Genomic DNA, 14,121 nt, shown 5'->3' on the forward strand with positions numbered 1-14,121 from the left:
AAGCGCCACAGCCCCGGCCGGGGCCGAGCGAGGGGCGCGCCCTGGCCCGCGTTTCTATAGGAACCCCTTTTAGAAGATTAGAGACTCACCCGCTACCCGCCGCCGCTGCCTCTCCAAAATATTAATCAGTAACCATCTGACACCGCGTTTCAGGGAGGGACCCGCAGGCCGAGGCTAGGAAAAGGGCCTTCAACGCCTGCCCATCCCACCCAACCGCGCTTGCTGGGGGAAAAGGAATGAATCGCTGCTTTGTTTTAAAAGAGGGAGTTAAAAAGGGAAAAAGCAGCCCTTGTCTGTTTTGGCGTCTCCAGCGCGCGTTCTAAAAGGCGCACCCGAGGAGAGGTAGGGGGCCCGGGCCCGGGCGCGGGGTGCAGCCCGCCGGGCTCCAGGCCCTTCCCGGCTCGCTCGGCTTGTCACCTCCTCCTGCGAGCAGGAAGCTGACAGGCGGCCCATTAAACCGCGCCTTGCAAAGCCCTGGATTGCGGCGACAACCATCTTCCTCTATTTTGATCACTCAGCCTAGACGCCGGGGGAGGGGGTAGGAAAAGGGAGGAGAGGGAGGAAAAGGGGGGGTCCGAGCTGGTGGAGGGGGAGGGCTGCCTAGAAACGGCCGGGAAAAATTCTCACCACCAGTTTTGATCATTCAGCCCCGCCGTGGGGAGCCTGGAAACTGCTGGAGCCCCTCGGTCGGTAATTGGTTTTATAGGAATGGCCGAGGGCCAAGGTGTTTACATGCGCGTGATTGGCGGTGCGCGGGGCCAATGGATGGAGGCCGGGGGCCGGCCTGGGGGGGGAGGCGGGCGCCCGGGAACAATGCGTGTTTCTTCGCTGGAGAGTACTCCCCTCCCCCAACCGCCCCCTCCCCCCTCCCGCTGGCTTTTTTTTTTTTTTTTTTTTTAGATCCAGCGAGAGGAACTTGAAAGGGGGGTTGTGTAATGTACCTTTTCCAATCCCGGGCTGTATATGGAGATTTGGGATTCTTTAAACCGGCGCTACCTGGATTTTATTAAAAAGCGGGGAGCTCGGCGGGAGGAAAGCTGGCTTTTCCGGGGGCTGCGGGAGCCGGGCCGCGGGAGGGCGGAGGAGTTGGCGCGCCGAGCGCTCGGCCCGGGGAGCGGTTTTCTACCAAAAAAAGGAAAGGCGGGCAAAAAGTGTGAGGCGGCTGCGGGTGGCGAAGGGGAGCAGCAGCGGCGGGATGGCGGGCAGCACGGGCGCCTAGCCGCGCCGGGAGCCGGGGCCACCACCGGAGTCGCCGTCACCGGAGCCCGGAGCCGGGAGCCCCGCCGCGCCAGGTACGCCGCCCGGCCGCCGGTCCGTCCCTGGCCGGGCGCGACGGTCTCCAAACTTCTCCAGCTGACCCCCCACCCCCTCCCCTTCGGGGTGCGCGGGGGGATCCCCGCAGCCCTCCGGCCCCCAAGAGCTGGATCGGGGACCGGCGTCGGGGAGGTGGGGGCGCCCTGGGAAGGGTGGGGGCGGGCCATGGTGCCTCGGGCGCCCACCTGAGCCCTCAGCCCAGCTCCAGCCCGCCCAGCCGGGCTGAGGGGCGTCGGTTCCCTTCTCGGTTCCCGGCAGGCGGCGGGGGAGCCAGGGACGCCGAGACGTTTTCGATTATAGGCTGTTTTTAATTAAAAGCCGGAATTCAGCCATTTTAACGGCATTTAAGAGGGGGAGAAAAGTAGAGAGAACGCAGCGGAGCCCGCAGATGGCCGAGCCAGCTTCTCTACCAGAGCGAGGGTGTTCCGGGGGCCTTCACCTCGACTTCCCCAAAGTGGGGCGTCGGGGGTATGCTCTGAAGCTCTAGCTTTTAAAAAGCTACACAAAGAACATTAAAAAAAAAAAATCACGGAAAGCTCATCGCCTCCTTAAGACATGTATCCTCGGATGTGGCGATCTTAGATTTTTCCAAAGTAAACGCGGATCTGGTAACCAGAGCCTGATGGGAGTGAGCGAGGGAGGGAGGGAAGGGGGTGTCTGTAACCAAAACCGGGTTAAAATAAGCACCCTTAGCAAAGTTGGGGAGGGAGGCTGGAGAAGGAGGCCGGGGGGTTTGCGGCTGAGGGGGTCTGCAGCTCGGGGGGCTGGGCGCCGGTCGTGGGGCGCAGGGCGGGCACCCGGAGCCGGTGGCTTTGGCGTGGATCGGCGGCTCTAGGAGCGCCCGGGCCTCCCGGAATCAGGAATCCGAGCTGCTGCGGGCAGACGGAGAGCGAGGGCAGGGTTGGCTCCAAGACTCCCTCCCGCCCCCATGGGAATCGGCAAACGACAAATCTTTTAAACAAACAGCTTTAAACTGAAACTACAGGGGGATTTGCCCAACGCTGGGGGAGGCGCCCCTTGGTCGGCCCGCGCTGCGAAGGTTTTCTTTGTAGGTTATTTTTGGGTTGGGGGGGCGAAGCTAGGGTAGGAGCAAGACCCTGGAGCCCCTTGCTTCCCCTCTGACCGCCCCCCTCCCCCCAAATCCCCTGCGTCAGGCCACGTCCTCGGGCCGCAGGATTCCCAGGCCAAGGCGTTGGAAAATGAAACCAAAGCTTGTTTTGAAGGATTCTTTCCAGTTCTCGGGCGAGAATGCCACGTCTCGGGTCCTCGGACTCAGACTCTGCGACTCACAGCGGCCCGAGGGGGGCGGCGGGAGGAGGCACGGAGTCTCTTTAAAAATAATAAACCGTCTTTGCACCCTTTCTCCCGAAAAAAGCCAAACCAAAACAAAACACTAATTGGCGGCTCAGGGCGAGCTTAGGGAAAGCAGACTCAAAAAAGGCAGGCCAAGGGGCCAAAAAGGTTAAATATTAAACTTTCCGGATCAGATAGTGACACAGTGTTTAGGGAGACATTTCGAACTGCTCATGGAAAGGTTTCACGGTTTGAAACCCCGGAGCATGTGACGCCCAGGAATCAATCCCACTTGGGAGGTTTTGTATTTATGCAGCCCGGGCGCGGCTGAGGGGCCTTTCCCAGTTTCGGGAGGACCCGTAAGCCGCCGAGCCAGTCTGGGCTGGGGCTCAGCGCGCCACCGGCCACTTGCCGAGCCGGGTCCCCGGGGAGCCTGAAGCCGCCAGAGGAAGGAACATGGATTTTTACTTTTTATGGAAAAGGGGTTACCCCCGATTTCATTTCTGGCCACCCGATACGCAGTCCCCAACCCCGAACGGCAAGACGACTTTCTGAAACTTTGTTTTTCCTCCCCCTCCTTTTTCCTCCCCCCCCGCCTGTTTCTTCCGCGGCCCGTCTCCTCTCCCCGCCAAGACGCCGTGTGCGCCGCCTCGCGCAGCTCCGCCTGGCCGCCCGGAGGGGCCCCACCGCCGGCCGCCTGTGCGCCCCGGGCCGCGGGCCCGCAGCCGAGCGCAAGCCCCGCTGGCCGCCGCCGCCATGCACGCCGCGGAGCCCCCGCCGCCCGAGGACTCTGGGACTACGCGGAGGCCGAACTTTTAGGTCCCACTGAGCGAGGCCCGCGGGCCGGGTGGGGGGCTGGCTGCGGCACTCCCGCGGAGGATGGATGGCCGAGACTTCGGGCCCCCGCGGTCCGTGCACGGCCCCCCGCCGCCGCTGCTGTCCGGCCTGGCTATGGACAGCCACCGCGTGGGCACCGCTGCGGCCGGACGCCTGCCCGCTTCTGGCTTGCCCGGCCCGCTGCCGCCCGGGAAGTACATGGCCGGCCTCAATCTCCACCCGCACCCGGGTAAGTGCCCTGCGCCGTGGCCGCCCCCCTCCGGTCCGCCCGGGATCCTGAGGAGGGAGGCTGGGGGGAAAAACTACTCGGCCTGTTCCTGGGCGTTTTCGGCAGGGACGCGGCACCTCCCTTGCCCTCGGCGGGTCCACGGGAGTGCGGGCAGGCTCAGCTCCCAGGGCGGGGAGACCCCCGGGCCCGGGACAGAGGCCAGTCCCAAGGATCCGGCGGAGCGGGGGTGCGCGGCTCGGCGGCCTTCCCCGGTGCGCGGGTGCCTTCCCAGAGCACACGCGTCTGCTGAAATCGGAGCCACCATGGGCGATTCCAATCCCAGGGTCTCTGCGGCTCCAGCTCAGGTTGGGGTTTTCAAAATCTGGGCAAGAAAAGAATAAGCCAGCTCCACACTCTCTTGAGACATCCGTTCCCCGAGCTCGAAACCTTTTCTTGGCAAACGCCCTTGCCCGGCGCCCGTGGGCCGCGGTTCCGTTCCTAGCTTCTCCACTCGCACCGCGCGGGGTCTCCGGGCAGCCCCAGCGCCTGAGGCTGTGGGGAGGACGGAGATCTCGGCCTCCGGCCCGCGGGCAGAGTCCCCCGGGGTCCCCCTCGGCCCGCGGGAGGAGAGCGGCTGTCCCAGGACGCGCACCTCGGCAGGCGCACAGCAGTCCCGGCCCCAGGAGCCCCGTGTTCAACGGCGGGCAGGAGGGCAGGTGGGCGCGCGGCGCGGTGGGACGCAGAAGCTGGGCCGCCGCCACCCCAGAGTTAGGGGAAGGAAGCAGCGTGGGAGCGGATCTGGCCGGCCCCGACCGGAGGAGGGAAAACCTTGGGTCTGACATGGAACTGCGAGAGGAGGTGGCCAAGAGAGGGCCCGGAGGCTCCTGTCGTTTCCCGAGAGGGGCCGCTCAGGCTCGCTAGGGACGGCACCCGGGCGGGAGAAGCTTGTCCTGGGCGGGCCGCGGCCGCTCCAGTCGGGCAGGGTGGGAAGGGAGACAGGGGACCTCCAGACCTGCCGCCGAAGGACACCCGGTCCCTCCTCCCCGGCCGCCTCCAGCTTCTTCGCTTGGCGTCCTACACTTAAAGAAGAAAAAGAAAAAAAAAAAAAAATCCACCTCTCCCACTCCAGAGTGTAGTCTGGCTGGGACTCTCGCGATTTCTCGGGGAGCCGCCGACATGCCCCTCGGCCTTGGAAAGGAGACCTCCGGCCTCCCTGGCCCTGTCCCACCGATCGTGCCCACTCGAGCGAGGCCGTGCTCGCCCGGTTTTGCCTCTCTCTTTTGATTTTTCTCATGGAACTTTTCAGGAACCGGAGTCCCGGGGCTCGGCGGGACAAAGGGCCTTTGTGAAGCGCTGGGCAGGGGAGGGGCACACGCGGGGCGGCGAGCGCAGACTTCCCCGCCCGCGGGGGTTGCGAGGACTGGGTCTTGGCCTCGGGGCGCGCGTGCGTCCCCCCAGGAGCTGCGGCCGCATTCCGCCCAGGGGGCCGTGACCCAGGCTACGGTTTTCCCTCATAGTGCGCTGTGGGCGAGGGAGGGGGTGCCGGGATCCTAGAGGAGGGGTCTCGGGGGCGGCCCTGGAGAACGGAGCGCCGCTTGGGCCATCCCCTTTTGCGCGCCCCCAGAGGCCACGGTAATTTTTGTGTTTGCCTATCTTTTGAGGTCCCCCGGTCACTCCGTCCGAGCCAGGGTGGAGGACAGCGTTCTTCGGCCTGGAAGTCAGAGCCTGGGTCTTTCTGGCTGGCAGGGCCTTCGCTGGCCTTCTGCCTTCCCCCAGCCTGGGAGGGGGCGCCCCATCTGTAGTCTGGTTCCTGCCTGATAGAGGCCAAGTGTCCTAATGAGCAGGAGTAAAAACAGCCCCTATGAAGAGGTGCCTCGGCCTGTCTGCAGCGAGCCAGGGCCCAGCTGAATTTAGCTGCAGTGGGCAGACCGCCTAACACCCATTAGGTAGATGGGGAGGCTGAGGCAAGAGATGTGAGTAGCAGGCAGGAGGAGGAAGTCCAGCTGGAGGTGGCTGCAGAGGCCTGTCGTCTGGGCCTCCTGCCTTAGGAGCTGCCTGACTTCTGCGTGCTTGGCAGCCGGGGTCATGGAGGAAGTAGCAGGCAGGCTCTGGGAAGGGCAGGAGGGGCTTGGCGCTGCCCCTTGCTACCCCCACCTTGAGTGGCCGCTGGGAGACCCTGGACCCTAGGCCAACGCCCAGAGAGCCCAGCCCTGCGCTAATCCCATTAGCCAGGAGGTAGGGAGCTGCTTTCCATTCACTGCTTGGGCGGGGTGGATTACAAATTCCTCAACCCAGCACCCCTCCCCCTCTTTCTTTGCTGGGTGCAGGTGCTAAATTTTCTCTTTCAGGCGCTTCTCCTACTTGGCTGTCAGCAACTTAGGTCTGGCCAGCCTTATCAGCCCTATCTTTGTTTGTTTTTGTTCTGGGAAGCCCGGAGAGGCTGAGCCTTGTGCCCTGGGTCGCACAGCAAGGCAGTGAGAGGCCAGGTTACCTCTGGACCCCTTCCCAGTTGGCTGGGCAGAGTGGGTGAGAGTGCCTGTGAATCCAGCCCTCCTAGGCAGGCAGAGGGAGTTGGCCCTCCGGGAGGCTCTGGGAGAGCTCTGGGCTGGAGGGGGACCCTGACTGGGACTGAGGCTGGGACCCCATCCAGCCAGGGGTTGTGGTGAGGGAGGGTGTCTAGAAGATGCCTTTCTGCATCAGCGGCCTAGGCTGAGGGGTTCCGCTCTTCCCTGTGCAGAGGAGGAGGAGGTAAATAAAGAGTAAATGGGGTTTGGTTGGCCATTACTTTTCTGTAACCTTGAGTATTGTTGTAGTGTGAGCCCTTAACTGTTCACAGGAGTCAGTGAAATGGACAAGTAAGTGACAAGCACCTGGTAGGCTTGCCTCTCCGCTTTGGGGTTGGGAGGCCTGGACTCAGGTCCTCCTCAGGCTGCAATTAAAGACCTATTAGCAGGATTTTGTACTTGGATGTTTATTCTCCCTGCCCCCACTCCGGGGGCTGGCTGGGCCCTGGAAGATACATGAATGGGGGGTGGAACCCAAGGATCGGGCAGGAGAGGCCTCCTACTTGGGACTTGCCGGTGGACAATCAGGGGCCACTGGCCTCCTCCAGGGTCCATCAGCTCTATCTCTGGAATCCAGCCCGTTGGCCTACTGGGATTGATTTAAAGAGATTAATCCGTGGGACTGGCTGGTGGAGTAAGGCGATCCAGAGATAAGGGAGATTTGCTGGGTGCTTCCTCCTCTAGCCGGAGGCACAGCAGAGGCCTGGGGGAGGTTCTGGACTCTGGAGGGGCCTCCCCCGGCCCCCTGGATCTCTGAGCCTGCGGTTGTTTGGCTGTCAATCCAAAGGGCTTCCTCTCTTGTTCATTTACTCAGCAAACCATTTCCAAGGGCCTCCTGTGTGCCAGGCACTGCTCTGGCTCTGGGAATCCGGCAGTGACCAGACAGAAATCTTTGCCCTCCCTGGAGCTCCCATCCTAGTGTGGGGGCCGGGCAGTGAGCACACAAATCAGCGAAAGAAATCATTTTAAATAGAGATACAGGCTGTGAAGGAAAAGAGAACGCCCAGGGTCTGTTTGGGCTGGAGTGAAGGGCTCCCAGGGGTGAGGGGCTCTAGGAGCAGGGTGGTGAGGTAGTGACAGGAGCCAGGGGGAGGAGAAGAGGGGGACCCTGCAGGTCCCCGAAGGCCAGTAATGAGGTCTTGGAATTTCACGCTGAGGAATGAGAAGGCAGTTGAGGGTTTTAAATCGAGGAAGTGATTCGAAGTGAGGGACATTTTACGGAGCTGGCCTGGACTCTTTAAAAAAAAAGTGTCCGTGGCATACAAGACAAAGGAAGGCCAAGAACTGTTCCTGATTAAAAGGCAGAAAAAAAATGTGACAGCAAAAGGCATCGTACAGCCCGCGATTGGATCTTGGATCAGGGAAGAAATTGCTCTAAAGGACATCCTCGGGGCAATTGATGAAATTGGAATATGGGTTGTAGATGAGCTGATAGTATCAAATCAATAGTAGGTTTCAGGAAGTTGATAACCGTACCGGGCTTCTGGAAGAGAATGTCCTTGCTCTTTGGAAGTAAGAACGCTGGCATGTTTAGGGGCAGGGGATGCGATGGCCGTGACTGACTCAGGAATGGCTCGGGAAGAGAAAAAGTAGTATCTGTAATTTATACATGGATGGGAGATACCGATAAATCACTGACGTGGAGTGACATAGAGGGTGAGAGTGTTCACAACGGCTGGACCTGGGGAAGGTCATAGGGCAGGTCATCCTGCTATTTCAAACTTTCCTCCCAAGTTTTTAACAGAATTGGTCTGGGCAGCCAGCTGGAGGCTGTCTGGTAGATAGTGGTGAGGAGGCGGTTCGGGAGGTGATAGTGACCAGGGAGGGAGGCTGGAGACAGCCGGGGTTGGGGGCCTTGCAGAGGTTGGGCTGCTAAGACCCACGTGGCGGGGCAGAGAAGGAAGACAAAAGCTGGATTTGGAGGAATGTGCAGGAACAGATTTGGGGAGAGGGCGGTGATTTTGAACATCCTTGATGTGGATGTGACCAGCTTGGGTTGCTTTTGTTCTGGGGTGGAGCAAACTTAGCTCCCTTCCCGTCTCTCAGAGCCCTGTCTTCCACCCCAACTCCAGTCCCATCACTGTCTTGACTTTGTCCTTGACTTCCCAGCCCAGCTTTTGAGGGGACCCATGGGAACTGGTGTCCGGACAGGTCTTGGGCCTCCCCCAGGGGCTGCTGGGAGCCCTGGCCAGCGGTCAGTCCTGGCTCCCCCAGGCCGGGGTCCTTACCACACAGCGGCCCACAGAGGCCTGGCATCTGACTCTGGAGGACTTCGAGGCTCCATGCCCCCTTTGCAGGCCACAAATGCTCCCACCCTCTGTATCTGAAGTTCCTTCATGAGTTAGTGAAAGTGAACAAAACACCCTTTCCATGCACCCTCACAATTTTGCACGTTCGGGCTTTCATGAGCTAGCTGAAGATTCTACTCTGCAGTCTCCGGGTAAGGAACTATTTCATCTGGAGGCAGGTTGGCCTAGGGGCTGGGGTTAGATTGCTGGAGTCTTCCATCTTGCTCCCTCATTTCCTGGGTGTGCGATCATTCTCTAAGCCTTGATTTTCTCATCTATAAAATGGGGCCATTTGCAGTACTGAATTCGTTCGGCTCTTGTGATGTTTGAATGAGTAAGTGCCTGCTAGGTGCGTAGCATAGGCCCGGCCCTCCGCAAAACTTACAGTAAAAGTCATTTTGCTGTAATGACTGTTATCATTAACTGATGACTCAAGTCATCAAGCTAACAAGTTAATTTCTTGTTCTAGTCCATTCCTCTCCGGGGGCCTCTGGAATAGTGTATATGGCCCGTTCCGTGCCTGAGACTCAGGGGTTCCCACCTGAACCCATCAATTTAATTTCATTTTTCTTTTTTTTGGTGTGTGTGTAACAGATATACTGTAAAATGCTTCAATCGTGAGTGTTTAGAACATTGCATATTTATTCAGTCTTGAGCGTTGAGAACATTGCATATTTACAAAATGAACACAGCCATGGTAACTAGATCAGGATGTTTCCAGAATCCAGAAGGCTCCCTCATGTTTCCTCCTAGTGACTGTCTGCCCCACCTCCAATATCATTCTTATTTCTGCTACCTTAGATTCGTTTTACCTATTTTTGAACTTTCTATAAATGGAATCATAGAGCAAGCCCTCTTTTATTTCTGGTTGCTCTCACTCAACATTTTGTGGGTGAGATTCATCCATCTTATGGTGTGTACAGTAATTGATCTCTTGTTGTTGTAGAGTATTATACATAAAAACAGCACAATTTATCCGTGCCTGTCAGTGTTGCCAGTGTTTGCTATGGATAGTGTGGTTATGAACATGGCCTTTTGGTGCACATACGTACACGCTTCTTTGGATGTAGTATCTAGGAGCAGATTGCTTGGTCACAGTGTGTATGTAGGTTCAGCCTTAACAGTTGTGAATCTTCCAGTGGTCACACCATTGTTCATTCTTAGCGGGAGCATTCTGGTGCCTCCGTGTCTTCGCCATTAGTATGAGATTGTCCGTTTCTTTAGCTTCTATTCATTCTGGTGGTTGTGTGTTAGCATCTAATTGTGCATTTTACAACTTTTTTCCTCTTATTTTTTTAAGTTTTATTGAGAAATACTCTTCCTACTATAAAGTTCCCCCCTTGAAACTGTACAGTTCTGCTTTATGCTTAATATAAACCTTAAGAGTAAAAGTTCCACATCATTTTAAAAGTCAAATGGTGTTTGTTACAAGGATTATGAAGAAAACCAGCTATCCCCTGCTTCCTGTCTCCTTATTCTTGATTCCCTAATTTAAATCTTTTGGCTATTTCTTGTGGCCTTTTCATCCATATTTCTGGGTAATAACCTGTTTCTGTTGCTGGTTATTTTTCTCTGTTGACTTGTGTGGAAGATGAAGACTTGGCATGGACTGTCTTGAGTCTTGAGTCCTGACTCGCCCGTTTATTAGTGGGAGACTGTGGGCAAGTTTCTTTACTTCTCTGAACCTTGGTTCTCTCATCTGTAACATTAGGGAAAATAATAGTATCTACTTCATGAGATTGTAAATAGTGAATAACATGAAAAACATTTAGAACAATATGTGGGATGGGCGCCTGGGTGGCTCAGTTGGTTGGGCGACTGCCTTCGGCTCAGGTCATGATCCTGGAGTCCCGGGATCGAGTCCCGCATCGGGCTCCCTGCTCAGTGGGGAGTCTGCTTCTCCCTCTGACCCTCTTCCCTCTCGTGCTCTCTCTCAAATAAATAAATAAAATCTTAAAAAAAAAAAGAACAATATGTGGGATATAATAAGCACTTAGTAAATGTTTACTTTTATTGTTAAATCACTGTGCGCCCCTCCCCCCGACCATGTTTATTTTCCCTGTCCTCCCAATATATGTGAAGTACAGTTGTGTTTAATTTTTTTTTTTTAATTTATTTATTTGAGACAGAGAGAATGAGAGAGAGAGAGAGAGAGCACATGAGAGGGGGGAGGGTCAGAGGGAGAAGCGGACTCTCTGCCGAGCAGGGAGCCTGATGTGGGACTCGATCCAGGGACTCCTGGATCATGACCTGAGCCGAAGGCAGTCGCTTAACCAACTGAGCCACCCAGGCGCCCAGTACAGTTGTGTTTAAACCAAATTGGGATGCTTGGGTGGCTCAGTCGGTTAAGCGTCTGCCTTCGGCTTGGGTCATGATCCCAGGGTCCTGGGATCGAGTCCCACATCGGGCTCTCTGCTCTGCGGGGAGCCTGCTTATCCCTCTGACTCTGCCTCTGTCTCTCATGAATAAATAAATAAAATCTTTAAAAAAAAAACCAGGTTGGGGCGCCTGGGTCGCTCAGTCATTAAGCGTCTGCCTTCGGCTCAGGTCGTGGCCCCAGGGTCCTGGGATCGAGCCTGATCGAGCCCCGCATCGGGCTCCCTGCTCTGCAGGAAGCCGGCTTCTTCCTCTCTCACTCCCCCTGCTTGTGTTCCCGCTCTTGCTGTCTCTCTCTCTCTCTCTCTCTCTCTCTCTGTCAAATAAATAAATCTTAAAAAAAAAACACCCCAAAACCAAAAAAACCCCAGGTTTATCATTATGGCTTTGACTTTGTAAATATTGTCCACATTTGAGCCAAGTAGCATAATAAAATTCACTTTTTTATTTCCTGGAGTTATTCATTGCCTTTTTAAAAAAATTGCTGGGATTTCTTAGAATCTCTGTCTTCCAGTCTCTTAGAACACTTTTCATTTCATTCAACACTTTTCATACAGTCAGATCTGTATGAGCTGCTTATTTTCTTGGAGATTTCCTTCCTAGAGTTTTCATCTTCCTGTTCTAGTCTGGTTTGCTTCGTGCTTGGGCCTGTTGTAGAGCCATTATCCTTCGTGCTCCCTTTACTCGCCGCTGTGTTCGACCTCCTGTTTCCCGACTCCCTCCCTTCCTTTTTTTCTGCCTTACTTCCTTGTTTTGGTAGAGCACATTCTACAGTAGCTTTCTGTGAAAGATGGACGCCAAGGTTTTTGGAGACCTAGTATGCCTGAGAATGCCTTTAATTCTACCTTCATACTTGACTGGCATTTTGGAAATACTTTCCTCCTAATATTTGAAGGAATTGCAACATCACCTTTTAAAATTCCAGTGTTACTGGAGTGTGATGCTATTTTGATTCTTGAGCTTCGTTTGTGAGCCTTTTTTTTTTTAAAGATTTTTTATTTATTTATTGAGAGAGAGAGAGAGAATGGTAGAGAGCATGAGAGAGAGGAAGGTCAGAGGGAGAAGCAGACCCCCTGCTGAGCAGGGAGCCCGATGCGGGACTCGATCCCGGGACTCCAGGATCATGACCTGAGCCGAAGGCAGTCGCTTAACCAACTGAGCCACCCAGGCGCCCCGTTTGTGAGCCTTTTTAAAAAAAATTATATTCCAAATGCTTAAAATCTTTTAGAACTACTAAAAGTCATGCTTTACCGCTTACTGACCATGTGGTCTTAGACATGCTTTAGTTGTGTTTTTTGTGAAATGAGGAATAGTGCCTACCTTTTCTATGAAGACTAAATGGGCTTATGTACATAAAGCCCGAACTTTGGCACAAAGTAAGCCTGGTAGTTACTGTTAACTCTTCTTTTCATCATGGTTGTTCTGAAATTGTGCATGGATGTGTCTCACTGTGGGTTCTTTTGCATTTGCTGTGTTTGGTGCTCCATAGGCCATATCAATCTGGAAACTGAGGTCCTTCAGTATGAATTTTTTTTGATAATTTTTTGGAATTGATATTAATTCTATTAGTATTTTATAATTTTCTTCCCACCACGTTTGCCATTCTCTCTAGTACTCCTATTTGCTAGATATTGGATCTCCTAGACTGATCACCTACTTTCCTTATACTTTTCTATTTTCTTTTTTTTTTAAAGATTTTATTTATTTATTTATTTGACACAGAGAGAGAGAGAGAGAGAGAGAGAGAGAGAGATAGCGAGAGAGGGAACACAAGCAGGGGGAGTGGGAGAGGGAGAAGCAGGCTTCCTGCTAAGCAGCGAGCCCGACACAGGGCTTGATCCCAGGACCTCAGGACCATGACCTGAGCCTGAGCCTGAGCCTGAGCGGAAGGCAGATACTTAACTGACGGAGCCACCCAGGTGCCCCTCCTCCTTTTCTTTTTTTTAAAAAGATTTTTATTTATTTGTTTTAGAGAGAGAGGAAGCTCTTGTGGGTGAGCGGGGGAGGGGCAGAGGGAGAGAGATGGAGAATCTTGAGCCAGCTCCACGCCCAGCACGGAGCCTGACAGCGTGGCTCCGATCTCATGACCCTGAGATCATGACCTAAGCCTAAATCAAGAGTAAGACGCTCAACTGACTGAGCCACCCAGGGGCCCCAGGAATTGCTTGTTTCTTGATAACGTCACTGCCCAGGTTTAGGTTGCAATTTCCCTAGCTTCCCACCCTGCCAAGGTGTACCTCTCTGGTCCCCATTTCCCCACTTCCAAAATGTGAGGTTGTCTCCTTTCTGTTCCTGTCTCGTTTTGTTTTCTCTCCATTGTAAACCACATGGCTGTCATTTTCGTGAGGTTCTGGCATATGGGAAAGGGTTTGTCATGACAGGTCTGTGTTGTCCCCACTTCTGGGATCCAGCCCACTCTCCTTCCCCTGGCTCCTGTGCCTGGGAGGGGTGGCCGCGTTCCTTGGTCCCTGCCATTCACTCCCAGGTTTCCTAGCTTTTGGCCCAGCGCTTCTAGAAGGCCCTCCTTAGACTTCCGTGAGGGGGAGTAGAAAATCAATGGGGAGGTCCTTTGTAATTGCTACAGAAGGGAGAATGTCTGGAGCCTTGGGGCCAGGCTGGGGTGGATTCATTTGCATATCACTGGCCCAGCTGAGGCCTTGACCCGCCCTGGACTGCTTCGGGATTCCCTGTATTTAGACCTGAGTACCTACTTTGTGGGCTCGGCTTCTGGTTGGGGCCAGGCAAAGTCCCAGGCCACAGGGGTCCCTTATTCGGGGCTGGAAGTGAACCTGGAGTTAAAGCCGGATTGGCCTTCTCTGGTGGCAGGGAGCGAAAGGATGCCTGTTGGGATCTGACCCCCTTGAGGGGGAGGGGGTCAGGGTTGGCTCCCAGCAGGAGGGGAGGGAGGCCTGGTAGCCCTGGCTGAGAGAGAGCTGGAGGAACAAAGCTCAGTAGTATGGGGAGCTGGAGGGGAGGCGGGCTGGGGAGGGGAGGCCAGGGCGGGTCCAGCTGGACTCCTCCCCTCCTGGCAAGGCCAGGCTGGAGCCAGTTGATCTGGCCTGGTGGCTCCTGCCGCTCCCAGGCCTCTGCTTGGTTGGGGGGAACCTCTGCAGCTCAGGACTCAAAGTTGCCTGTCACACTGATGGGAGCCTGGGGACAGTGGCAGTGGCCACAGGCCCCGTGGCTCAGCCACAGCACCAAGAACATGCAGGGTAAGCCCCCCGCCCACAACCCCAGCCTG

General features: G+C 55.6%; 1 protein-coding gene across 6 annotated transcripts in view; it reads left to right on the forward strand.

The window, feature by feature from the left end:
• The first annotated feature begins 911 nt into the window (after positions 1–911).
• The window catches only part of TNRC18 (trinucleotide repeat containing 18), an 84,961-nt gene continuing 71,751 nt past the window's right edge, over positions 912–14,121 (forward strand). For 3 of the 6 annotated variants that reach the window (XM_073886294.1, XM_073886296.1, XM_073886295.1), the window contains exon 1: positions 14,071–14,092. In XM_073886294.1, the coding sequence (XP_073742395.1) occupies positions 14,086–14,092 (7 nt within the window). In that variant the 5' untranslated portion in view covers positions 14,071–14,085. Of the gene's footprint in view, positions 1,293–3,353; positions 3,674–14,070; positions 14,093–14,121 lie in introns of those variants that run through there. The other 3 variants (XM_025863812.2, XM_025863814.2, XM_073886297.1) reach the window with 2 other exon arrangements.

Source organism: Callorhinus ursinus, unplaced genomic scaffold, assembly GCF_003265705.2.
Source record: "Callorhinus ursinus isolate GAN/ISIS: 27379988/994484 unplaced genomic scaffold, GSC_fseal_2.0 scaffold70, whole genome shotgun sequence".
NCBI classification, from domain to species: Eukaryota; Metazoa; Chordata; class Mammalia; order Carnivora; family Otariidae; genus Callorhinus; species Callorhinus ursinus.